The 26,706-nt window shown below is 39.8% G+C and overlaps 1 protein-coding gene across 4 annotated transcripts in view; it reads right to left on the minus strand.

The window, feature by feature from the left end:
- asic1c (acid-sensing (proton-gated) ion channel 1c) overlaps nucleotides 1-26,706 on the minus strand; it is a 42,333-nt gene that overhangs the window by 3,971 nt on the left and 11,656 nt on the right. Inside the window, exons 1-10 of one of the 4 annotated variants that reach the window (XM_085255221.1) lie at nucleotides 14,488-15,921; nucleotides 11,989-12,139; nucleotides 8,978-9,105; nucleotides 6,986-7,136; nucleotides 6,821-6,877; nucleotides 6,227-6,380; nucleotides 5,912-6,003; nucleotides 5,458-5,537; nucleotides 4,192-4,263; nucleotides 214-266 (exon numbers count right to left, since the gene is read on the minus strand). In XM_085255221.1, coding sequence (XP_085111347.1) covers nucleotides 214-266; nucleotides 4,192-4,263; nucleotides 5,458-5,537; nucleotides 5,912-6,003; nucleotides 6,227-6,380; nucleotides 6,821-6,877; nucleotides 6,986-7,136; nucleotides 8,978-9,105; nucleotides 11,989-12,139; nucleotides 14,488-15,096 — 1,547 coding nt within the window. In that variant the 5' untranslated portion in view covers nucleotides 15,097-15,921. Of the gene's footprint in view, nucleotides 1-213; nucleotides 267-4,191; nucleotides 4,264-5,457; nucleotides 5,538-5,911; nucleotides 6,004-6,226; nucleotides 6,381-6,820; nucleotides 6,878-6,985; nucleotides 7,137-8,977; nucleotides 9,106-11,277; nucleotides 11,406-11,988; nucleotides 12,140-14,487; nucleotides 15,922-26,706 lie in introns of those variants that run through there. The other 3 variants (XM_085255220.1, XM_085255223.1, XM_085255222.1) reach the window with 3 other exon arrangements.

The raw sequence follows: 26,706 nt of genomic DNA on the forward strand, positions 1-26,706 counted from the left end.
CTTCTGTCAAAGCAGACAACAACTAACCTGTTCTTACACGGCGGCAGATATTAAAAGTGCTCGCTACGGCTGGATAATCACCCCTCTCTTTTGTTGACTGCCAACCAAATCATTTGTAACCATGGAGAAAATGATGAATGTGATGATCTCAAGTATGTATGAAAGAGAGGGACAGCATGGGAGGGAGCATCTATTATCAATGGGATGTGCTACCTGGGGGCATGATTAGGCGTGACACCAGGGCTGGTTGGGTTCTCTGGAAACTCCTGGAATAGACATGATGAAAAGAAAGATGGGTGAGGGTGACTGAAATGAAAATAAAATACAATGTAAATGCTATCAGTTAAACTCCCAAGGGAACACGGTGATATCATTAAAGCACTGAAGGAAGATGATCGTTCAAAATGAAATATGAGGGGGTTTCTTAATGAGCAGGGAAGGCTAAAGTCAGTGTCACCCAGAAGGATGTCTCTTGAACAATTAAAGCACTTCATTAACAGATTGTCTGAGTGGAGATGTGACAGTGAACTAGTTGAAAAAATATAATTAAATGTGAGAAAAAAGAAGTACAGAGGATGGTTTATTGTAACGAGGTGAACACATGACATGAATGGAGCAGAGTGCAGAAGAGAAAACACTATAAAAGCTTGAGTGCAGCCCACTAAATGAAAGCTTTCTTTCCTGCTGTTTTAGTATTTTTCTTAATAAAAAAACGACTAAACGAATCTCCTGATTGATATTTTTGTTTAAAATCTATAAACCTCCACTTTTGTAAAAGACATTAAACATATTTTTGATCGTTTCCTCTACAACAGCTAACAAACTCAATACTGACCCAAGCATGCAAGAGCACAGCCCTCATGCAGAAACAAAACCACAACTTTCAAACAGATTTGAAGACAGAATTGGCCACAACTTATTTTGCATGCTGTCTTTTTACCTCTAATAATGTATGACAGAGAGCACAGCTTTCATTTCCAGCATGAAGCCAAGGAATGCAAATTGGCAGATTGAATAAACTCAGGGACAAAAGGCAATTTCTGCACTTAACAAAAATCTGCTTAAATGCTTTTCATTATGACAGCACCAGAAAAGAAGAGATGTTGCAGGTAGGTATCTGATTTCATTAGCTAAAATACATAAACAACAGGTCCCTACCGTAACTAGGTAGTGTTTTTAGATGTTTTATATAATCGTTTTTAAGGGGCTGTTTTAAAAATTCCATTATCTAGGAAACCTGTTGAGCTAGCTCCTTCAAATTCTTTTAGTGCAACTACCTCTGTGAAGGTCGACTCTCTGTAGCTCAAGTTAACAGAAAGATAGATCCTTTATAATATTTGGATGCCCAATCTCTGACTGCATATTTTGAGGCCTGTAAAAACATTGTTTTGCAGGTAGGGGACAGATATTTTAGTTATGGCTTCTCTCATATACAGACAGAGCACATAAGATTATGCAGCACAGTCCAAATCAGATAAAGGGTTCCACACATATTAAAGCTTAAACATGGAAAAAACGCAATTTCACCAAAATTCATTGTAATATTTCCAAGACATGAACCAAAATCAGCCTCACATCTGGAAAACTGTAGTTTCTACCAGTCTCCGAAACTGCTGTCACAGATCAGGCATCCAGATATTTTAGGGACTTCAAGCACCCATCACTCAAGTTTACCTGAGCTACAGCCCTGAGATTCCACATTGAAAGTATCTGATATTTGCCTTAAAAATATCAAAGAACCTAGCTCAAGTAGCTTTATAGATAATGGAATTCTAAATATAAAGAAAAAATGATGATACTAAAAAATGTACACTATTTATACTCTTATACCAAGCTCTATTTTCAGTGAACGTTGAGTTTGAGAAAATGTGGATTTTTAAAAAATATTTTTGGCTACCATACTGCAAGCAGAAATATATCCGGTCAGCTAAAGTAGAAAGGTTGATACATTACATTTACTACTACTTTTGATTGTATATACTTTTCAGACAAGTTAATTTAACATGCAGTTCTCCTAAAGACTTCAACAATTTACTGAAGAAGCTTCCTGGCTATCAAAGAGGTAAAACTTAAACCAGTCCTGAGGTGTGCACTACAAAGTGAGACCCATGGCTTAGGGAGCTATGTCGAGCTAAAAGTCAGAGTTTTCTATGTCAAGTAGCTTTTTTTTACCTGCCTAAATCACCGTGGTAACATGGATAACAGCAGATTCTGAGTTTTCTTGGTTTAAAATATTTAGGCTGGCTGAGGAGCGTGTTTTAAGTGAACCGCATCTGCTGGTAAAATATATTTCATATGTGCAACTTGTTTAGCTAACATCACAAATGAAAGTGTAAAGTTGCTGCGATGCAAACTGTGCATCCCTTTGTCACTTGAATTTCCATGTTGCTGAAAGAGAAATAACGTTTTACAGGTGATCCTAATCTGCTGCTAAATCTCGTTTACAATGCTGGAACTGCAGCTGCAACACACCAAGAATACCTGTTCAGTCAATAAAGTTAATTTCACTTTGATCTATTGACAAACTAAAGCACTGAAGTCTCCTTTATTAGGCGATGGGACAGAAACCTTTAATGTTTAAACGTGTCTAGTTTAAAGCTTCAGAGCTCTAATGTGCTGCGGTCGCATTAGAAACAAACAGCAGCTGTTTATTTCAGTGGTAAAATGTTTATTTTATTGCTTTGTGCGTTAAATCACCAGTTTAACGATTTTCTGCAGCATTAGTCTTTTGTCTTATTTGCGACAGTGTTGCATTTTACTGTTATATTTTTATGTTCTTTATAGATATTTACCACTATATTATCATCATCATCATCTATTAACATCTCTGACAGGAGTAGGCAGCACTCATAGGGATCATTTTGTGTGCACAAAGTCTCGCTTGCCGTGTCAAACACCCCTTTTTATTTGAGGACACACAGAATGGTGCAGAATGCTCAGGTTAACAGAGAAAGCTGATAATCACTGGCGTTTTAAGTTCTGTCAAGCCAGCAAACACAAAGAAAGCTGGACTTTGTTGTATTTATACCTCTACCTTTTTAAAACTCTTTCAGAGTGGCATTACGCACAATATGATCAATAAAATCTATTTATAGCTTGACAGAAGGTATTTAGCACTTGTCAAATGCACTGATATTTTCACAGCGAGTGTTGGGAAGTAGTAAAGTACATGCAGTTAAACTATGTTATGCAATAATTTGTTGATTCAAGAATTTTGTTTAGATAAATATGAAAACCACCCACTATTTGCATGGGTGTAACTGTAGTGATTAAAATCTATCTTTCTATATGTTATAAGCCTTGATTTAACATTATGTCCTGAACAACAGCTCATTGCTAATCCTAAAACGATGTGTGTATGTTATTAATCATTTCCTAACTTGCATAACAGGAGGAGTGGAGATGCCTCTGGATGCAGCGTGCTAAACCACAGGGTTTGATGAAAATGCTGTTATTTAGGGCATGACTGAAACGCCTCGCAGTACTACAGTTTCCATTGCTTTGTTTTTACCATGTTAATGAAATCTCTTTAGAATTTTGGTGGTAAAACCCGGATAACAATAACAGCTCTGTAATAGTACAAAAGAGGGTGACGCTGAGAAGCTACTATATAGTGTGGAAATACTGAAAATTGGGTTAGTGTGTGGGATAAAATGAGATAACCTCTGACAATAAACAGAGTTTATGAGTCATGAATAAAATCCAATAAAACCAGGTCAAACTCTTTACTTCTACTTCTCCATGCACTGAGATTTAAGCGCACTAAGTGGCAAAACACTTGGGGAAAAAGCTTAAAAAGAAAAGGGGCACAAAGTCAATTTGTTCTTTTGGAATACTTATGTGCATCCCAGATTTTTTGTCATTACACGGAATAATTTATGCTGCTTCTCATCATGTAAAGAAAGTACTGTATGCGTCTAATACTACTCTAATTATGCATTCCCACTGTGCAGTAAAAATATGTGCGTATGATTAATGATTGTGTTTTCTAGAAAAATATTTTGTTTCTGCAGGGCTAATTGAAACTAATGATGGCATAATGCCTTTGCTTTCTCTCTGGTGCTGTTCATTAAAAGCATTTCAAGTGTGAGCAGATATTTTGATGTTGCTGTGACCATTGTTCCTGAGCTTATTTTGTACATCACATTCACTTCACTCAATCAAGTGTATTCTTAGGGACTAAAAAATTACCAGGTTGTCGCTCTGACAGCGCTGTGGCCGTTTCTTGCGAATGAAGTAACCCAAAAGCTTATCTTTAAACACCTAAAAAACATCAGAAAAGCATTATTTACAGATTCACACATCCAATAGTTTGCTTTCTTGGGGAGTGAAGAGGATCAATACTGAGGCTGACAGCATCTATAAAGATGAAGCATCGTATCTTGCACAAAAAAATTGCATAAAAGCTTGAAGTCTAAGATGTTTAGGTTAAGAATACTTTTGGGTATATTTTGAGTAGAATTATTTCCAATTTAACATTTTAACCCATACATACTGTTCACATCACATATGATGTGTTTCTGATAAACAAACATTTTATGTCTTTTCCTAAAGAGACCAAAATACACCAAAATGAAAATATCTTTTATACTGTTTTACATTTGTGCTCCGGGTCAAATCTGACCAGAATCTCTGCAGTTTAACTACATTTATTACATTATCCATGTTTGTAGTATCGTAACCTTACATTTGCTTGCCTTGAAGCAATTGTCGTTGTGACCTGGTGCTATATAAATAAAACTGAACTGAATTAAATCAAATCTACTGAGTTGGATCCACCAGCATGGGTCAAATATAGGAAAATGGTTGTTTTAGAAACCTGTGAAATTGTACATGACATTTCTTTGTGGGCACTGGTGACAGAGTTCAATGGGAATCTTGTCACTGTCATGAGAATTGTCTGTGTTTCTACAACATATACTGGGGAACCCAGAGAGACGGGTACTTTCTGGTCTCTGAGGGAATCCTGAAGGTCTCTGAACAGTCATGGGGGAATTTCAAAGTAGTAAATAGTAAAACTGCACCGGAGTGACAATATATTGGAACAGCGGTCATACAGGGGTCAGAGTGTGCCCTAACACAGACATTAAATCTGTAAAAGAGTGGATGTGGTTTGCACTGTCACCTCACAGCAAGAAGATTGTTGTGAGGTGAGATTGTCTATGTGGACTGTTGGATTTTAAATAGATCTGTAGTTTGTTATAAACACTTATTATGAGACCATTCTTGACCCAGACCATACTGTGCAGGCAGCTAATATGAACAGCATGTAAAGGTTAAGTAGCAGACACTTTATGCTTTATGCTAAGCTCTCCAGACTCCACAAGAAAGCCATAAGTTCTCTACTACTGAATTAAAAAATGTAAAGGTTACTAAAAATGAATTTAATGTGATCTAAAAACAGAAGAATTCATTTAGTTATTGCTTAGAAATCTTTAACAAAGATCATGACTTTACCTCATATAGGTAGTCGAATATTTCTAGTATTGTAAGAACACTGGCTCCAATAAATAGCCCCATCTGGCCTCCAATGTCACCTACAGAGGGAGAGATTAACAGATACGGGTAATTAAACAATGGTGCGTGAAACCATTCCCCCTTGCTGTCACATTGAATTCTGTATCTCTTTGAGGAATCTGAGCGTAATTGTCAAAACTGTCCAACCAGCCCCAACTTCACAAACGCAGCTGCCCTTGCAAGAGCATCAGATTATGAAAACATGCTCAGCCTGTTTCACGAGTTCAAAGAGGGAACCTCAAAGCACCAGGGATGAACACAATATGCGAAATATGCGGTGGGGGGGGGGGGGGGGGGGGGGGGGGGGGGGATGCCCGCCGAGGGTGCTGATTCTGAGGTCAGATTTATTTATTTATTTTTTCTCACAGTAAATATGAAACTGCAAGAATCTTACCGAGAAGTCCAGCAATTTCATAGGCCTTCTTCTGCTCAATCTTCTCATAATTCAGAGCTTCAAAGAAGATGTCCAACACCAGAATATTTTCTCTGGAGAGAGGACACACACGAGCACATCCATCAGATTTCCCCCAGGGCCATTTTCCCAACAGAACGAATGATAACTCACATCTCCTGCGTAACTATCATTCATTATTGTTACATTGAAGGTGAACGATGGAGACTCAGACCATGCTATACCACAGTACATCCATCCATCAACAGGAAAAGGAAAAAGAGGCCTTTATCTAAATAACTAGCTAATAATACTTACCCAATATATTGCTCAGTTTTGTTGAATTTCTTAGCCAGATATTTAGCAGATGCCTTACTGGGGATCTTAACCATGGACAGCTCCTTGCCATAGCGAGTCATGTTGCAGGGGGTCTGACAGACACAGTAATTGTTGTCTTTCTCTACCAAAAAGTCTGTGGATGATCAAAGTCATTTCAATTCATATTTCATTCATATTGCGATCACAATCAAACAAACCTGTATCCAGAGGCCCTGCTAAAAATATCCCACACAACGCACAACAGAGCTACATTCGCTGCCATCGTTCACTTTCCATGAAAGCAAATAATGACTGAAGCCATAAAACAGAGGAAGGGGGGAAAAAACTCAGCAGGATTTATTTGATATCAGCGAAGCACAGACACATCACAAATCTTCCTAATGGGATTTTTAAACAATGATTTTTACTTTATTGCTTTTGTTTCAGCACAATCTGGAATTAAAGTAATTTGAAGTTAAGGTTCACACAAGTAGTATCTACAGGATACAACAAGCTTGTGGCACCGCTGTTAATGCAAATACCTCACACTAATATTTTACACTTAATCCAATAAAAAAAAGTGTGTGCGCTCACCTAAAGCTGGATCAGCACAATCTTTGTACTGCTCAGGTGTGCAAACAGCTGTGTTTCCTGTTTGAACCAACATAAAAGTGAAAATGATTACTTATTTATAAATGCAACACGAGGGCACAGAGATTTATGGGGTTTTTTATTGGTCAAGTAACTCTCAGTTCATACCCGGCATGTGAACCATCCTGCAGTTACAGTTCTCCAGAAGGTACCGTGTTTCACAGTCGATGCGACATGCAGTGATGCTGTACGTGGAGAAGTAATCAGAGTCTATGGGAGTAGACTTGCAATCTCCCCAAGGTGGTGGGAGGTACTGAAGCTGAAAGAGTGAGCAGCACATGTTTTGCCCTCAGTGTATCAGCACACAGGATTACATCAAATACCATAATGCAAGCCCGGTGTAGCAGAATTTCAAAAAGGGAGACAACAAGCTGACAGAACCCAACACAAATGTCTTAAACATAAAAAAAAGAAAAGAAAATACAGAAGCACTTGAATGAAAATGTGCACTCAGACAATACTGGCATAAAACGTCCAGTCGGAACAACATCATCGCTCATGTGTAGCAGCAAGCAGACATCATGCATAACGTTACTGATGCAGGTCTAGGCCCCGGTAGAAAGCAGAGTACCATGGGGATAGAGACAAGCTTACGAGAAATCTGTAAAATATGTAGATACAGACAGGACACCACAATCAATGGACAAATTTTACAACCTTGAGAACGGAACTGAAAACAATCAACGGTTTACTGGAGGATTCATTGAATTTAAAAGACAACATACGGAGTTTTTTTTAAAGAAAAATTCTTATGGTAATAAGTAGTATATAACGGTAGGTTAACCTAAATAATCCAGTCAATGAAAGCTTTCTAAAGAGGTTTTACTGTTGATTAACAACCTATATTTTCTCATTGATGCCCGTGAGAGTTTATTACACAACTACCCTGAATATCCCTATGAATTTAGCAATCAGGAGGAGATGTAGTGTACACTCAGTTTGCGGTCTCATTAGTGGTAGAACTCTCATTATAAGGTGAGAGCAGGTCATTACATTTATGAATAACTCTGAGAATTCTAAATGAATCCATTAGGGAAGAATATTTAACAAGTGAATTTTAAGGACCCAATTCACACTTAACATTAGACCTCGCCATCCGTCTTGGAGCTGCAGCAGCGTGCCCCATTTTGTGTGAGATCTGCTTCGACGTTAAAGGGACTTCCTCTGTGGTGTGCTGCACAGCGTGGCCTCTAACCACCAACAAGACTTCCAGCCCCCCTTTTAAGTGTCTTGTTTTCTGCCTGCTACCTATTTTCATGACAAAAATAAGCCAATTATTTATGAAGGGCGGCGATGCTTGGGTAGTTGCGCATTCAGCCGCTAACTGCAGTGGGGAGCAAGCCAACAATCTCTGCCAAAGGCTTCTTCTTGGGAAATTTCTCAGAGAAATTACACCTCCATTGTCACATTAAGGTTCACTGTAATTCCCAATCATTTCCACCAGCTCTAACCAGGTGCTAACTCTGACAATGTAACTGTCATTTAGCCAATACAAAGTGACAGAGATAGAGTGTGATTCGCAGAAGAAGTGGATTTAAACTGGCAAACATGATTAAGCCTTTATTGAACTCCATTTCTAGCCCACAGACTCTCATAAGTGGAGATACACTGGAGATAAAACCCCCAATATAATCAAGACTATAAACTCATGCCAGAGTTCTCATGGGTAATAAAACCTAATGAATCACATTGTCTGGTCCCTGCAGATGAGATTAAGCAGAGGTCCAGTGGATCACCCCGATAACACATATAAGCAAAAACAAAATGCTTACAAAAGCAGATGTGGATGTGAAAGGGTAAAGCCAAACAACAGCTCTGATAAAGACACAGATTTGGATGAATGGCTCAAAGAAATAAAACACCTTTCCAGCTCTTTGCTGGTGAGGACAGAGAGCAGAGATGGCAACAAGGACAGACTGCAGATGCTGTTACATATCGTTGCTTCAGCCACACAGAGGAGGGGGTGGGGGGGATGGTGGGGGCACACATGGGTCCATTCCTTGGAGAGGGCGGGACCAGGAGATGAAAGTGTGGAAGTTAATGAGTATGTACAATACAGTATTTTGTGGCATGCAGCAAGCCCAGTCAGTCATACGCTACCCTCTGCTCTTGGGTGGAAACGAATGTTTGGAAGCCTGGGGCAACCCCGAAGCCCAGCTCGTGGAGGAAAGGAGGCTCTGACTGAGTGTGAAGCTGTACCTTTATGCCGGCCTCATAGGACGTCTCATCTAGGGGTAAGGGGTGAGGGAACACAGCCCACATCATTATCGAAATATAAGAGGAGATAAAGTAAGGCAAGGGGACAGAAAATGACCCCTCCAGACAAACATCCTGTTGTCAGAGTCCCAAGCAGGACTGGTAGGTTGTCATTCAGCCATTCTCTTCTTACTTTCACTCAGTCTTGAGCTACAGATCGCTTCTAACTGTTGGTGGTGGAGTATCGATGTCTCTCTTTGCTCACAAGTCAAAGTCTCTTATTAAAAATTAAACTCCTCCGACAGAAGATTTACAAATGTAAAGCCTCGAAATCACGAGTGCTATTATTCTTATTGCACTGAGAGCAATGTCACTCGTTGGACACTGAGTGAAACGAATGCAGGCCAGAGTTTATAATGACAATCTAATTAAGTCATCACATCGTTTAAGCCATAAACACGTCTTTCAGCTGTCAGTGGTGTGGGCGCTCATGTCATGATTGTAAATGGCAAACCATGCACTTTTGCCTCCTGGAGGAAACTCTGTGATGGTGAGTAACAGAGCAGGTTTATTTTTTTTTGGAAATGGCTGAATGATGATACACTCTGAGCACCAACAACATTTGCAGAGAGAAGGAGAGAAAAATGAGAGAAAGATACATTTCTATGCAAGTTCCCAAAAGTTACATTTGTCATCTCTTGTGGTGTCCATGTGTCTGTTTCACGAGACCAACCGTGCCTCAACCATCCCATGTTATTCTGCTAGCACGCTGAAGCTTGTGAGGTGAACGAGCCAATTCAATTTAGGAGCAAAATCATTTCAATTAGGCTTAATTAACTGCTAAAGAAACTAAGTTAAAGCGCTGCTCAGGCGTCCGTTACATCATGACTTCACAAGAACTGATTATACGGTGGAAATTTTTAAGGAGCCTGCGGCACAAATACACTTGATCTCAAAGGTAATCACTGCAAAAACCTAAAATCCTCTGTGGCACTGCCGCCATTTTCTTGGGATTTACACTGAGTGCTTCTCTGTTTGTCAGAGGATATTTCCTTATTCTGTCAGTGTTTCTGTTTGAAAATCAAAGACTTTTCTTTGTCTTTGTGAGCTACGCTAGTGTGGACAAAAGCAACAGAGTCTGAATTTGTTCTCCTGGCAGATCACATAAGTGCCGTATTGTTTCATTAGATTTGGATGGAAATTCCATGTGAGCTCAGCGTTATGACCTTGCACACGGGCTTTTCAATCAATTCGGGCTTAACTATAGTTATTGCTTTTCATCCTTCAGTGACGCCAGTGTCGTGGACTCGGTCAACAAACCGGCCACGGGCCATTTTGCTTCTCTTTTTACCGTGTCATCAAATCATAGCACATATTAAAATGTGTCTACAAAACAGCCGTGGGTCATCTTTCTCATCCAATAACGCATGCTTTTTCCATATTACTGGTGTTGGGAGAAAAAATAATGTAACGAGAAGTGCACCAGGCTCCTTTATATGGTCCAAACTGACATAAACAACATTATGATAGTTTTAGTAGATTTCCTTTAAGATATAGTCAGCTTTTAGCTAAATGCCGATCCCAACAGTTAGTCATAAGAAAACATTAAGTCTCTCTTTAAAAACTGTAAAGTGTGGGTTTCTAAAAAGAGTTAATCAGCGATAATGTCCGATGATTAAAGACTGCTGAAGTTGGCTGTGTGGATTAGTCCTCAATGTTTTTTGCTGGCTTCTGTTTTACTCTAGTGTCACTAGAGATGATTTTCAGTGCTGCAAATAAAAACCTGTTGTCCTTTTTCTTTCTCCTGAGCTCCAACTAATGAAGACTCAATATAAAAAAGTAAACTAAACACCCTGAGCTGCTATATATTTTTTGCATGCTGTGCAGTCTAAAGCTTTTTTGGCTCTGATAAGCGCAGTATGCTCATATTCCTGCATGCAATCATTACTCGGCCCTGCTCTATCAGTACTTCTTGGCGGCTATAACTAAGTTTCATTTACTCTAACCCAACTCATCGGCTGTCTATGTAACACATTAGACGCGCATCTCAACACAAAGGTAATACTAAGATCTGGATCTGATTTTGCTCCGCGCTCTGTGACACAGAGGTGATGGACACTGGCTGGCAAGGGTTTTTGAGACGAACACAGGATGAAGCAGAGCAAAAGACGCTGGGGTCGGAGAGGAGGCCGAACGTTAGGTACCAGTTGCTGCTGACATGACACAAAAGTTTGAAAACCAGGTGCCACACCAAATCCCAGTTGGTCAATGAAAGGAGGCTCGTCCTGGCTGTGGATCTGAACCTTGATGCCTGCTTCGTAGGAGGTCTCATCTGTGGATACAGCACGCCAGAAAATACAACAACATGTACGGTCATCGACGGAAACCAGTGCTGTTTAGCGATCCAGCAGTCACATTAATCCAGGGTTTCTACCCCTCCGCTTTCATCATATTAATGGAAGCTAATATAAGAAATAAACTCTTGTGTCAGTGTGCCGGTTCAATATCAAACAGATTTAGAACCAGAATTAATTACATGCTATTTATTTTATGAATATATGGTCCCATTATGTTGTGGTCCACCATAAATGAGAAACAATAAGTCAGTAAATGCAGTTTTATTGGGTCTGATGTCAGTTGTAGACCTGGAGAAACATATCAAGATGATAAGTGGTTAACCATGGTAGTGCATCACTTCTTTGTCTGCTTCAGTGTGGTGCAAAAAAATATATAGGCAAAGATTTATAGGTAAAGTGAAAGATGTACAACATTCCTCTGTGGAGCATCCATTTGTCATGGAGATGACAAAATACTGTGGCAGTTGTCAGGACTTCAGGGATAAACCAACAAGCTGATGAGATTTCCACATGGAAATCTGCGCAAATCAGATGTTACTGTAAAAATGCTTCACTGACCTGTCTCGCCCCAAACAGGCAAGTATTCATCCTGCTGAATATCCAACATGATCTCCAAGCCGTTCCCCGTGCCGCCCTTTAACGTGGTCAGCAAAGGGTTGCCATCTAATCCCGAGTTGAAAGTGTAGCATTTTCCATACCGTGTGTAAATCTGTAAGAAAAATAGGACACACACAGAGAAAAATAAGCACAAATAAAACGTTTGATCCTTTTCACGGTGCAGCAGCACGAGCTATATTACATGCCAGTCTCACATTGTGCAGGGCAGGTAATCATTCCAAAGATTTTGTGATTATCAGAGAAGACAGCGCAGGTCTTAAACAGGCACCTGGCTCTGATTTGAGGAAGTAATGAGTGCTCCTCAGTAGCAGCTGAGTGATTTAGACTGAATTTACTATTTTGCCATCACTTAATGAGAAACATATGAGGGGGAAGAATCTGGACACACAAGCACACATTTTTGTATTTTGCTTTATAAACTTCTTAATAGACCAAACCTCTGCCAGGAAAGCTTAGCAGGATTTAATGTTTGATGTGCAATCACTATAGTAGATTTTCTTCTATGTTTAAATAATTTAATTTCAGGTTCTGTGCCCCAGAGGGGATTTTTTTCTTTTTCAATTTTATGGCTTTTACCTATAATTGAAAAATTTCTATGTCATCTACCAAGCAAGTAAATATAAATCAGTCAAGAAGAATGAAAATGTAGAATTAAAATCATCGACTCTCCATAGATTTAAACAAACTATAAGCATTTCAAGATGTTCATCATCATGACGTGTGCAGCAACCTGCTGTTTGTGTTCACATCAACGGCTACACATTAAAATGCGATAAGTTATGGCTAAACAAGAGAATCATAGTACGGAAGCCAAAAGGGGACATAAATAAATAAATGTTCTTACTCTCAAAAACATTGCCAATTCAGAAGTATTAATTTAAATTTATGTTATCTAAGTTTCACTCTGTGATGTATAGTTTGCAATCTGTGCTTGTAAACTTTTGAATTACAATATTATTTTATGTAATGATGAATTGAAATCAATCTCAGGTAAAAGTGAAAGCTTACAGACCTTAAAGTCCTGTTTTAATGATCATAGCTGCCCTAATAGACTTCCTTTTCTCATCATCGTAACAAAAATGTGTGCTGCTAGCATGAGATTTTTGATGTGCAGGAAGGACTGAAGTTTGGATTCATTTCTACTGTGGTAAGGTCATAGAAAGAGGGCTGCTGGTTAAAACTCAGCCAGCATGGCAAAGCTGATCTCGAGAGATCAGATTCAGCGTTCAACATCCAGACCCAGACAGACTCACATCCATCTCACACAGATAAGTTTCCCCCCTCCCTGCTGGCTATATAATGAGGGAGTGCCTATACACATCATACAATTTATGACTGTTTTAAAATATTCATATTTATGTTTAGATCAAATGAGAGCATCAATCATCCATGCCGCAGACCCAATATGAGTTGCTCAAGAGCAACAAACAGACAGCAAAATGTAAATCCTGCATATCGCAAGCCATCAATCTGGCCAAAAACAGAGAATTTGAAGATTTTAAAGCCTCTCCGTTGCTATGAAGCCACCATGGGTAGCTGACCTCTTGCAGCCTGTAAGACTTCCCACTGTAAATGTCTCACATCAGCTGAAGCTGTCACAGTTACATGTTTGATTTTTATGACTTGGATCTAGCTGTTCAGACCCACCTCAGCAAAGGCAGGGAGCTAAATGTGACGCCTGTGACAGGTGAGGGTTTTATATCTGGATGTGTCTTGCCAGGTTTAAAATATTCTCAGTCCCTCTGCATGCAGGCTTACAACTGCAGAAACTTCCCCAGTCGCCCTTGCTAATATTTTCTAATGACGTTATAAGCTACCGGTTTGTGTGCGAATGTATTTACTCAAGATATCACCACGCGGAAGAGCGGGACTATGGTTTGCAAATGTCACTCACTTTCTCGCTTCAGTTATTCAGAGATGAATGGCTGTAATGGATCCACGTCTGGTGCGTTTAAATGGGAAACTCAGCTGCATATTTTGACGCATATCCTCCTCGTGCCCAACAGATGTTTAATTAGAGACGCTGAAATTTTAATTTGAACTGATTTATGACGTCTGAATTATTAATGCGCTCAATTTTCGCCCAAATGTTGTCATGTTATAAAGCAAAAACGACATTAGAGGGACTCAGGAAATAGCCAGTCAACATAGCCAAATACGAAACCTTTAAATACAGCAGACACTGAAGCCACATCATTGTGTTTGTGCTGTTGAGTGAATTTTAAGGAGACATGGGTTTTAATGAGGGAACAGCTGTCATGTCTTAAAGGCAAAAAGCAGGAGAGGCTTGTTTTGCAGCTCTGAAACATCAACGACTTAAAAGACCTGGAGAGAATGCCTGCTGTAGCTTTGTCAAATGCTAACATGAATTATTAATACCCCATATAAACAATGCTCACATCCACACCTGGCAAACACCATCTCTCTTTCTGTACATACAGTGCTGAAGTTTTTGTAGGTGCAGGTTTCCCCACGAAACCTGCACTCCAGCAGCATGTCCTCGAGCTGGTGACCGAGCCGACCCATCATCTCCGTGGTGTTGGTGTGATAATTGGGGGGTGGGGTGTAGCTGCTGAAGTCCAGGAGAGTGAGCAGACCCTGCTTGTGATTGTCTTTAAGGATAGACAGGCTCCTCTTTATGACTGTGTGATTATGATACAGGAGGTCCAACCAGTAGCCGCTGTGATACAGGTCATCTTTAGTCAGAGAGGATACCCGGAAAACATTTTTGTTGCAGAAGGTAACGGCTGGGAAGGACATGTTGTGAGCCCAGACCATGTAGATCTTGGTGACAGCGGGGTAGGACATCAAATAGAGGATTCGATTCCAGGACCAGGTGAAGAGGAGACTCAGACAAAGGAAGAAGGCCATGATCCAGATGACCCGCTGCGGTTTCGACTTGTCCGGAGAGAAGACAAACTTCAAACCGTGGATCTTGGTCCTCATTATGAAATCCACCGTGATCTCGTTCCATGTTGCTTTCAGCGAGCTGGACTGTGGGTTCTGAAGAGGGGGCTTCTGGGCATCACTTGATTTGTTTGGCTCCATGGAAACAGATTCGGATGTGGAGTCTTAAACCTTAATTGCGAGTCAAGGAAAGTGCTTCGTTGTCAAGTGCAGTTTCTCAGCTGCCCCCACTAGACTACAATTTACACATTTTCTCGACATGCACCTTAATATGTGTGTAACAGCGCGTGTGTGTATAAAAAAATCCAGGTAGCAGCAACTGGAGTCCTAACATGCAGCTGTCCCACTGTTCAGGCTTGAAAACACTTTGCCATGAAGATATAAACAAAGGAACTGTGCTCCTTGGGGGATGTAAAATTGATTTACATAATGATTCCTTTATGAGAAAAACAGCTGAATCACTCCATTAACAGAAACATCCAGCGTAACTATCCACACTCCTTCGTCAATAGACAAATGGACGTGATAATTGCAGATGTAAGCGACAGCTTCACTCCCAGAGGTAATCACTTTGAAAATTCGGAGAGGCTTACCCCTGTTGCTCAGATCTTTCACTCCTCCATCCCCCCTCTCCAGTGCCAGACAATACTTGCAGATTTCAGTGGTTTCTCTTTTTGTGCAGTAGCTGCCCAGAACCCAACTCCTCCCTTTTTCCACAGATTGAAGAGATGCTTTTTAGTGTGTTGACTTGAAGCCCGCAGAAAGGAATATAAAGCTTGTTGCCCCCCTACTCACTCCCTCTACAGTCGACTGGAGAATGAGGTGGAGCCACTGGATGAAATTGTTTTCCTCCGGTGATGAAGTGCACCTCCAATGGTATAGAGAGGAGGGGGTTGGTGGTGGTATTGATCAAAGTACAAATAATTGTGCTAAAGAAATTCCTCTAGAAAAAAAAAAAAGATGAAGTCTGAAGTTCTTTAATATTGAAGCATCGCTCGCTCATGGGTCGATATGTCTATATAATTGAAGACTGAAAGGGAGGCAGCAAGTTGGAGAAAAACAGCTAAATATCCTTTAAAATGTGTTAGAAAAATATGTCACAGTACAATCTGTGATCTTCTTTTGCTCCAGTTTCAAGTTTAATTTCACAAATGCAGAGTAATGAGGGCTGACATCCTGCTGCATGCAGATGTGGCTCTGGCTGATATTAAAGGTGCTTTGCTCCATTTAGTGAGACTATCAGAGGACTGTGTTTGGCAGAAAGTGATACTTTCCCCCCATTATTTTAGCTGGAATAATTTCAATCTGTAATGCGAGTATTGGCTGGGTAACCTGATCAAAGCTGAGGTGACAAATGGTTGTAAAAAATTATTGCGCAAAGTTAAAAATAGAAAGAAAAAATGTTTTATTACTGTGCAGACTTAGACCAGAGGGTGTCATCTGCAGGTTTGGATGGTGGGAGCTAATAAAAAATAATTGGAATGAACTTATTTTAATATAACACAAACGAGTGTAAATGACTCTCGGGCTTCGTAGAGTCTGGGTTTCACTGACTAAATGCCAGAGAGGATCTACCAACTGATTCTGTTAACACAATAATAACATATTCATGTAAATTATTTTAGTATTTGAGGGCATAAACCTGGCTTTTTGCAAAAAGGCTGAGATATTACAAATGAAGAATTCAAGTAACCGATCGGCTATTGTTTAATAATTTAAGCTAATTCCTGAAATTACAGCTGCTGTCCCTCTGCAGTGGACTTAAAGTATCCCACAGTGCCTTGTAATAAGTTGCATGCAACCAGTGGTCACCGTCCAACTGTTGGATACAATCATTAATCTTCCTAGAGATAAATAAAGAGAAGGGCGACAAGAGCAACAGGAGCGCTCAGCAACATAAACTACCATTTATGTTCATTTATTTGGGATAATGTGCATTTCACAGGCAGATTCATGTGCATAGAGATTAGTATTTGGGTAAATGCGAAGCACAGTTGGCTAGCCCTGCCCTGGCTGCTCAAGAATCCAGGAGGTTACCGCATCTGAAGAGATGTATTTACACCAAACAGAAATTTCTCAGGCCTTTTATGTTAATAAAACAAAAACAAAGCAAACTATTACACCTGACACTAAAATGATCCCCTTGATGAGCAGTAAACTGAGATCTGATGTACATATCATGGTCATTTTACTTCATCAGCTCAGAGCATCAGCCCTGAGCTGGGCAACAGTTTGTTTTAACGTTCTGCTTTTTCAGGTTGTAATTTCTAAGGAAGTATAGACAGTCTTTGGACAGCCAACTAAAATCTATCATCTATATAAATATGAAATGATTTCATTGTGATATTAAGAGTATTTTGTCATCTTTGGGCAGAGCCAGGCTAGCCTCACCTGATCTTTTAGGCTTTATGCTAAGCTAAGCTAACTGGCTCCAGCGTCATACTCAATCGTCAAACAATCCCTGCTTTAGTCCCAGAAGAAGCTAACCTCTTGGGGTTGTGTCAGGAAGGGAATCTGATGTTACTTCAAACACAGCTCCCCACTGTGGGACCCCTTGTGAAGAAGGGAGTAGCTAGATATAGCTTCTAAAACAGCATTTATAAAAAGCACTGACGAGGGCTGCGGATCAGTTACTGTTTTGTTTTTTTAAAGTGGTTACACTTTCCTACAAAGGAGTTCTTTACAACCTCTGTCTTTTCTGGGGAAGGGGCTAAGATAAACAACATAAACACAATTAAAAGAAACTGTTCCACATATTTTTGACACTGCCACCTGGCGGCAGTACAACGCTTCAACATATAGATGATGGTCTGCAAAACCCTGCATCACACCTAAGCAGATAAATGTCAAATTACCCCTGTAAGAGCAAAATGGGCTCAAAATAAATGCTTGCACGTAATCCACAGGAAAGTCTGATATGTCACATTGAATTAGACACATGGCACTTCAAGCAGCCCAGCAGCCATCAAATCTACTTTAAAGTGCCAAGAAACACCACTAATTTATTCGTGGTATCTCTTCTATTTTCACATGTCGTGTTATTAAATTATTGTGCTGTCTGTGGTGATCGCGTCAAGATATTCATCGGAAATTATTCTGTCTTGGTTTGTGCTGTCCTCAAAATCAGTGCTGACAGCAAAGTATACATTAGTGTAAGTGTGATTAGAAAAAAACAAAGCTTCTGACTAGTGCAGGATAAATATAGGTTGTTTATTAATCTTCAAAGAAGCAAAATGTGATTCAAAGAAAGAATTATATAAAAAGAATTTCTACCTAGCCATTTTATTAAAGCCAAATTTACAAATGCATTACAAAAATAAAGCAACACTGTTTCCTCTGTGTTCAAAAGTCGTGATATTAATAGTCTGATAAGATTAATGAATGCCTGGATACTGAAAAACAAAGAATAGAGAAGGTTAAAGCTTCAATACAGTAATAATGGTTACTTTCCCTCTGTGTCCTTTCTAGCTTTCCAGCAGCAAAACAAGTAAATTAATTGGCTGAATTTAGCTCTAACAGCTACTATATGTCATGTCTGCACCAACCATCCTTTTTGCCCTCCAGACACAACAGATGCCCAGTATTGCTTTTCTTTTAGCCTTATATCTGAACCACTTTATTCTATAAAAACAACTGGATAAGCGTTTAATTGGAGAAATAGGGTATCTTTAATAATAATAACTTTAATTAGAATAACTATTTGCATAGTGCTTTTCAAAACGCACAGTTATAAAGTGCTTCACAGTTTGTATAAAACTACACAACTACACAAAGTTTGTGAGCTTCAATCTCAAAATAATCACCTCTGGTTTCAAAATAAGAGCAACCGAGGGGCGAACCCCTGGAATACAAGTCTTACTGGAATTTCACTTGAAGCCAGTACTAGCTAATGGCTAATTTTTATTTGCAGTTTAGCAGAAAACAAGACTGGATGATCTTTGCTGGTCAAGAGTAGTAGCAATTTTTTGAGCAGATATTGCCAAATGATACTTGACAGAAAACTACAGTCAAGTATCATTAGCACAGCAACAGCAGCAGATTCCTTTGTAGCTATTTAGTAGATAATCCAGGAGTAGCATATGGAAAGAAAAGTGAACTGGACCAAGAACTGAGCCTTGGGAGACACCACATATCAGGGGTGCTGAGGAGGACATGTAGTTATAAAAATGAAATTTGAAAAAGAGAAGTGCCAGAGATACTGACCCAGAAACTCTATAATCTGTAAATAAAAATGAAGGGCGAATAAGTCAAGCAATACTCAAATGGAATACTTACCTTTATCTAAGCTCATAAGAATCTCATTAGTAATTTTAAGTATCGCTGTTCCAGTGCTATAATTTTGTTGAAAACCAGACTGGAATTTATCAACATATTGTTACCCTATTTCAAGTAGCTGATGAGCAACAGCTTTCTTGAGGATTTTAGAAATGAACAGCAATTTGTAAATTGGCCTATAATTGTCTAAAACAATGGGATACAGGGAGGGGTCTTAAAACAGACAAATGGTGACTGCTTTAAAGTATTCTGGCATGCAGCCAGATGATAGAGACTGACTGATAATAAAGCGAAGTGGGGGGGACCTCTAACAAATTTAGGATATGCACATATGAGAAAGTATACTCAGGGAAATCAGGAAGAAATTGAATTATAGAATTGGTTGAGAAACCTGTACAGGTTGGAAGGATCCAGGTTTAATGTGCCCCATCAATATCATAGGGCAAGCAACCCCCCCCCCCCCAAAATAAATAAATAAATAAATAAGTAAATGAATAAATAGATAGATAAATAAATAAATAAATAGATAGATAGATAGATAGATAGATAGATAGATAGATAGATAGATAGATAGATAGATAGATAGATAGATAGATAGATAGATAGATAGATAGATAGATAGATAGATAGATAGATAGATAGATAGATAGATAGATAGATAGATAGATAGATAGATAGATAGATAGATAGATAGATAGATAAATAAATGTCTCACATCGAGCAGACAACATGGCAGGAAAACCAGACTGACATGACGAGCTCTTTTCAGTGACAGCGATCCAGTCAAATTTTGATATTTGATTTGTACTGACACGACACTTGACAACCTCTGTTTCAGACCCAGTAAAGTCATCCAGGCAAAATAAGGAGAACAAGAATACTAATGCTGTATGGGTAGCAGCAGAGTAGGACACCCAACAATACCGTCTTATCTGCCTTGTTTCTCCATTTATTGACCAGCTGTACAGACTTCCTCTATTCTCATCGTCTTTGGAAAGATGCCAATAGATATGAAGCGCATTTAACTAGTAAGTTAATTGCTTGAGCTCATTTATTTTTGGAGGCGTGTGGCAGGCTGCTCCCGTGGTCTCAGAATCATCCCTCGTCAGCAGTTTGAACCAAAACGCAATTTCATTACTCTGATCTCCAGAGGTTACGCACTAGCAATACATGACAATCATCTTTACTCTCTTAACATGTGCTCTCTGTCTGACAGCGGCTATCCATCCTTTTTTCGATGTGGTATTTTCAAACAAAAGTAAACCGTGTACTTAAAAGGGACCTATTATGCTTCTTTCCGGCTAAAACTTTTTTTTATTCTTGGTCTCTACTAGATGGCTTTGCATGACTCACAGTTTGAAAATCTTATTTCATTTTTCATTCATGCAGATTTTTTTTTTTAGTTTTGCCACCCTCGCAATAAGTCAACTTCCTCTCTGATTGGCTGCCCCTTGCAAACAGAAGGTTTGAACAGCAGATTGGCGGAGCTGCTGTTCTCACAGTCAGAGCTCAGCCAAAAACACTAAAACTAGAGTCAGTTGATAATTCTGGGATTTTATAGTAGTAGGTATTGTAGCTTTAAAAGTAAATACTGGACAAATGTAACTATTCTTTGTATACATTTTTGTGTAAAATAATTATAGATTTCCTGAATTGAAGAGCAACATAATCGCATTAAAAAGGGGCTTTGTACTCCCGGGCTAACGACAAATATAAAGACAAAAGCTTTAAATCTGGTGTCAGACTGTAATCACAGCACTGCAATGATTTCAAACTTTTTTCTAATATGAAAAACTTTCATAACTCTGTTTGTTTGTCAACTCTTTCCCAAATCATTAATTTAATTAAAATATCCCCTCCAACACAGTGCTGCACTGACACAAGAATATATAGCACTCTGGGCAAAATGTAATGATTTTTCTTACCAATAAAATTGCTATCCTCCGTACTGAAAACAAACGTCTGCTGCTCACATACTGCTATTGTTATCATCCTTTGGATGAAAATGTATTTAAACTGTGTCTCAGTAAAGAAGCATGGTATAATAAGAAAAATTACCAAATTCAAATAAGCATCTCAAAGAAAAGCAGAACCATTTGAAATATCTATTCTTTCAGATTTTTGTATTACTAGCCCGACTTAAAGAGCAACTCGGTGATTCCTCAGGCTGTCAGGGAATGACACTAACCATCCTCTTTTATGTCAAAGCCGAGGCAAACCCCAGCGGTCTCATTAGAGGAGGAGCAGAGTTTTGACTGAGTAAAGGGGAGAGCTCCTTCAAGGGCCAGTGAGAATGTTCAACACCAAATGAAATCCTGGCAGCAATTAGATGCACATCACAACCTCACAGAGTGCAGCTGGGGAAGAGAAGAAGCTGGACACAAGACATGCCCAGCATTAATGTCCACTCACTATTAAAGCTTAGCTAATTAGCTGATTAGTCATTTAGGGTATTTATGAGCTGTTTAGGAAAATCTTAAGCAAAAATGCCAAACACTGTTTTCAGCTTTTCGTTATTTCTTAGTCTTCTATAACATATAGAGAGCGCAAACAGTTAACCAAGAAAATAACTTTCAGATTAATTAATAATGAAAATAATTAATTCATCTGTCCCAATGCCCTAATGCCTGCTTACTGAAAATGCACATAAAAAGGATGCTGCTATTATAGTACATGTATTATTAATCAGTCTGTTAAATAATCACATTATATATAGTTTTCCTTTAATTAAAAGATGTATTGATTAGATCATATAAAGTTCCCCCGCAGAGTTCGGGATCGTCTCCTTTATAATAACGCCAGTCAAATAACATATATTAAAGTCAGACACAAATCTAAACATTTGATAAGCTGAGATCAGAGAACATTTGTCAGCCTCGGAGAATCTAAACTGATCTAAAGCTTATCAAAACAGTCGCTTATTCAGTTGACAAAAGGATTAATGCATAAACAGAAATGACCCTGTGTTGGCTTTGAACTGCATTTTACACCGACTGCAACGTGTTTGATTTATTCCACTCAGCACATTTTCCGATCAGCAGGCCAAACCGCACTGACAGAAAAACAGTATTCAGTGTCAGCCTTGAAAGTTTTAAGATAAAAATTTATATTATTTAGAGCTTGAATAAATGAAGCCGGAGCACACTGAGTAGCATAACATTTTCTCTATGAGGTCAGGATTCCTCATTGCTATGCAGCATGTCAGACTCGGCGTTGCATGAAAACTTGAAAAACTCTCTGAGAATTTCCAAATTTTAGATTTAGGCCAGCTGAGAGACAGGCTGAGAGACACTGTGATTTAAAATGACCAAACAAATGCAAATCTGGACGAGACAGCCAGACAGAGCAGAAATGTTTGCAATCAGACTGTCACTCTGTTGGACGGGCAGCTTCTTTAGCAGAGGGAGACATCTTGTGGCCTGCCTCTAAATGAAACTAACCTCTCACACAGCCACTTTGTATGCTGCACCAGTCGTGCACGGAAACCCTGAGTGGATATTTTTGCTAGGAGAGGCTTATACTGTGAAATGCCTCATATAAAATTCATCAAAAGGAAGAAATATTGCCATACACTTTGTAGGAAAATTAATTAAACAAAAAATACACCAAAGCTGCTCAGAAGGAACATATTCAGTGTACATTTATTGGACATAAAAATGTTAGTCCTTGTTGTTTGTTACATTCCCCCCCCCCCCCCCCCCCCCCCCCCCCCCAAAAAAAAGTGCTGTTTTGTTGAGCTGAGGCAGCATGTTTTTTTCTGGTTCAGTTAAAAACGTGCCCTCCCATTACTTATTTAAAATGTAGAGTAATTACAAAGATCTCTGGCGCAGCATATGTACAGTATATCCTCCCAAGCAAACCAGGTGGAGGGCAGATGCAGTCTGTATCAATAAAACACAGATGCAGCTGGCTACACCTGCTGTCTTTCTCCCTTGTTCCATTCCAGGCAGAATCCAAGAAATGCTGTCACTCAAGCTTTCACTCTGCAGCCTGCAGTCACACTTTGATAAACTCACTCCTTGAATTTCCTCACCGGTACTTTTGCAGGGATAATGTCTTTTTTTCCACATCTTGTTTGCTCAGCTGGAGGCTTTTGGTACCCTGAATCCATTCAGGGATAAGCACTTGCCAGCAGTCTAAAATTGCCACAGTGTAACCCAGCATTCCATCAGGAACTTTTTTTGCCCTCCTCATGTATGTGTTAAGAATAAAAAGCATATCCTTAAACGTTCCTGAGGCTATACACCAAATCTCTCCCTCGCCAGCATTTAAAGGACTTTTATTACAGAATACAAATTTTGAAAGCCAATTACACGTTCATAGTTTAAAAATCACAACTGAAAAAACAAACAATGAAGTATATTATATGGGCAAAAGTACCTGGGCACCCACACATTACTCCTACAGGAGCTGCTTGGCCATGAAAACCCATGACACTAAGCTCCCGACACAGAATTTTTGTGCAGATGCCAGAGGATGCCAGAGTAGTTTTGGAGCTGTGCACTTACTGAGTTACCACAACATTGGTGCCTCAGTACTTTATGTGGTCTGACACTTGGTGGCTGACTTGCTGCAATTCATAATCACAACATAAAATCATGACATTCTTAGTCGTATGAGTTCTAAATTTAATTTTTCTGACAACCTTACAGAGATTGAAATCTTTGTAACTGAAAACAGTATGTTAATAATACTAATTAATCACTTATTCTAACCTATAAAACTATATTCGATTAATTTTTATTTTTATAGCACCAAATCACAGCAGCAGTCACCTCAAGGCACTTTATATAGTAAGGCTAAGACCCTATGTAAGTATGCATGTGTGTGTGTGTGTGATATAAATGAGTTACATAGTGTTTTGATGCATTCATATGCAGCATGTCACACTGCGTTTATAATATCTGACTGTGACAGGCTGAGTTGTTATTAACTCAGCATGTCACATTAATCGCTGAGTTGTTATTAATAATGAAAAAACATCCTTTCTAACCTCTCTAACACTCCACTTCAGTTAATATATAAATCATTCACCGCAGTCATGGGGCAGGTTTACAGATGTATGCTGACGATATGGTGATATATGTCTCAGACAAAAATGTCTCGTCTGTTTCTTTGCATCGTTTACATTCCATAGCAGCACGACTTTAAAACTCTCAGCATTAATAAAACAGTCAGTTTGCCTCTCTTCCAGGGCTCGGTACTGAAAGAAGCCCATAAGTTAAATTTAGAGGCAATTCACAGAACAGACCTCATTTAGATATTAGATTCTCTTTCATTTACCTTCAGAACCTTCAGGTGAACCCTGAAGCTACTCAGCTACTTTAAATCTTACTATACTGCAGTCTGAACAAATAAATACAAACATACAGTACATACAAAAATAAAAATCACTTAGTCATCTAGGAGGAAAGAAATCTCACAGAATCCAGTGAGCTCTTTAGAACGGCATAATCTTTCAAAATGTTTGTTAAGGCAGACTGCATTACTAGGTGCTTGACTGTATACAAGTTTAAGCTCGTGGCAGTGAAAACACCTGTATTGAAAGAGGTGTGGCCTAATAATAAGGCATTTCCAACAATAGGTGATGTCTAAGTGTTAAAAGTCCGCTTGTTCACTGTAGCTGGTTTATACTACGTTACCCATGATGCACCTCGGTATCTGTACTTCCGGTTGGGAACGTGTTCAGCGCAGCGCTGCACAGATGAGAGGTGTGTCGGAGGAGTAAGGTATTAACGTGCATTCGGTGTGAGTTAATACTGCGTGCGTGCTTACCATGTGAGTATTGTAAGATGAGAGTGAGGCTTGTTGACTTTATCTGTGTAATTTGCTATCGCTAAGAGGCTAGTCCCGTTGCTATCGCTAAGAGGCTAGTCTCGTTGCTATCGCTAAGAGGCTAGTCCCATGGCTATCGCTAAGATGCGTTTTGTTTGGCCTACTACAGGCAGCCTTGTGTTCAGCCCATATTTCATTCCATATACGACTTACTGTCAAGCATTGTGGTAGGTGGATGTAACTATTTACTATGTTTATTCTCTGAATCGTTGCAATCTGCAGAGGTCTGGTTTGCCAATGTATATACAAGCCAGAAATTCATTTATGGTCTTAGGGTGCCATCTAGTGGCCATGAGGTTATGGCAGATTGTATAACATTACGCTGGAAACCCACAGTACTGTATAAGGGGTACACTGCTATCCATAGTGGTTAATACAAATGTTTGTTCTTTCTGTTTACAGATGACCACACACACATACCCATATACACACTCACACCCCCGTTACCTGCATGTGAATACTGTAATGCCTCCCTACCAACGCTGTACATCCTGTTGATGTCATCTGCCACCTCTTTAGTAAAGTTATTTGAACTACATCACTGTGGAGTACCATTCCTTCTGACCGAGGACGACTCAGTTGAAGCGTGATCGGCAATCAGTGCAAACATACATTACAAGTGGTCCTTCGAGCCGGATTCGCCTTGGCTGAGTTAATGAGATGGCAAACCCTCAGGATAGAGGTGCATCGAGTAGCCCCCGTCCAACGCGGGAGAAGAAACTTCCAGTACATCTGGTGGACTATGAGCACAACCTAACTGAGCCATCTAGCGCTCCAAGTAGTTCAAGCAGCTCCGACTATGAAGAGGATGAGAGATGGCAGAAGATGGAATCAGTTTGGAGCAGTGTCCTCCAACACATGACTCAACTGCAAGTGTCTATGGAGGAAACTCGTGGGACACTACTGAAGCGGGTGGAGCGTTTGGAGCAAGCTTCTAAACCTGGCAGTCCTCTTCCCCCAGAAACAGGAGCGTTAGAACAACCCCAACATATTTCCTCCATAACAGAAGTTGCACCACTACAACCTAGCAATGAGGTGTTACATGACACCACAACACCGGCGAACATGCCGACGCCAGTGGAAACATCTGCTCCATCACCTCCCCGTAAAGCGAGCCTTCACATTCAGCCAGTGCTGCACCCTGCCACTTATGTAGCTGCAACGACGCCACTCAGGAGACCTGGGCGATGCACTGCTGAACCCTTCTCATATCAGCGATCGGAACATCAGCTCCTGATAAACAGGCCATGCCAGGTGCAGCTATTACATTCTGCATCCCCAGCTGATCAGCCACTACAACATGCTCATCTTTCAGTGCACCAGCTATCACAGGCTGTGGACCCAATGAGTCTGCAGCAGATGTCACATCCCGCTGCTCCTGTCTTCCAAGTCAGACATCCAGCTAATCCTGTGTACTTGCAGCAACCTTCACGTCCACCAGCGCCTGTGACCCAGCCATCACAGTGGACAGAAGCTCATCGCCCTGTGCCCACCATACTGCATCCTGAAGCTGTGCCTGATCCAGCTGGCAAGTACTATGTTCCTTATCCCTCAGGCAGTAACTATTCATCATCTTCCTCTGCTGAACACCATAATCCACAGGTTGCCACAACTCACCCAGCAGGAACGCCTCTACCAAAC

This window comes from Mchenga conophoros, linkage group LG18 (genome assembly GCF_057382185.1).
Source record: "Mchenga conophoros isolate Kocher_MC1m ecotype Shallow Benthic linkage group LG18, M_conophoros_male_GT1.1, whole genome shotgun sequence".
In the NCBI taxonomy this organism is placed as follows: domain Eukaryota; kingdom Metazoa; phylum Chordata; class Actinopteri; order Cichliformes; family Cichlidae; genus Mchenga; species Mchenga conophoros.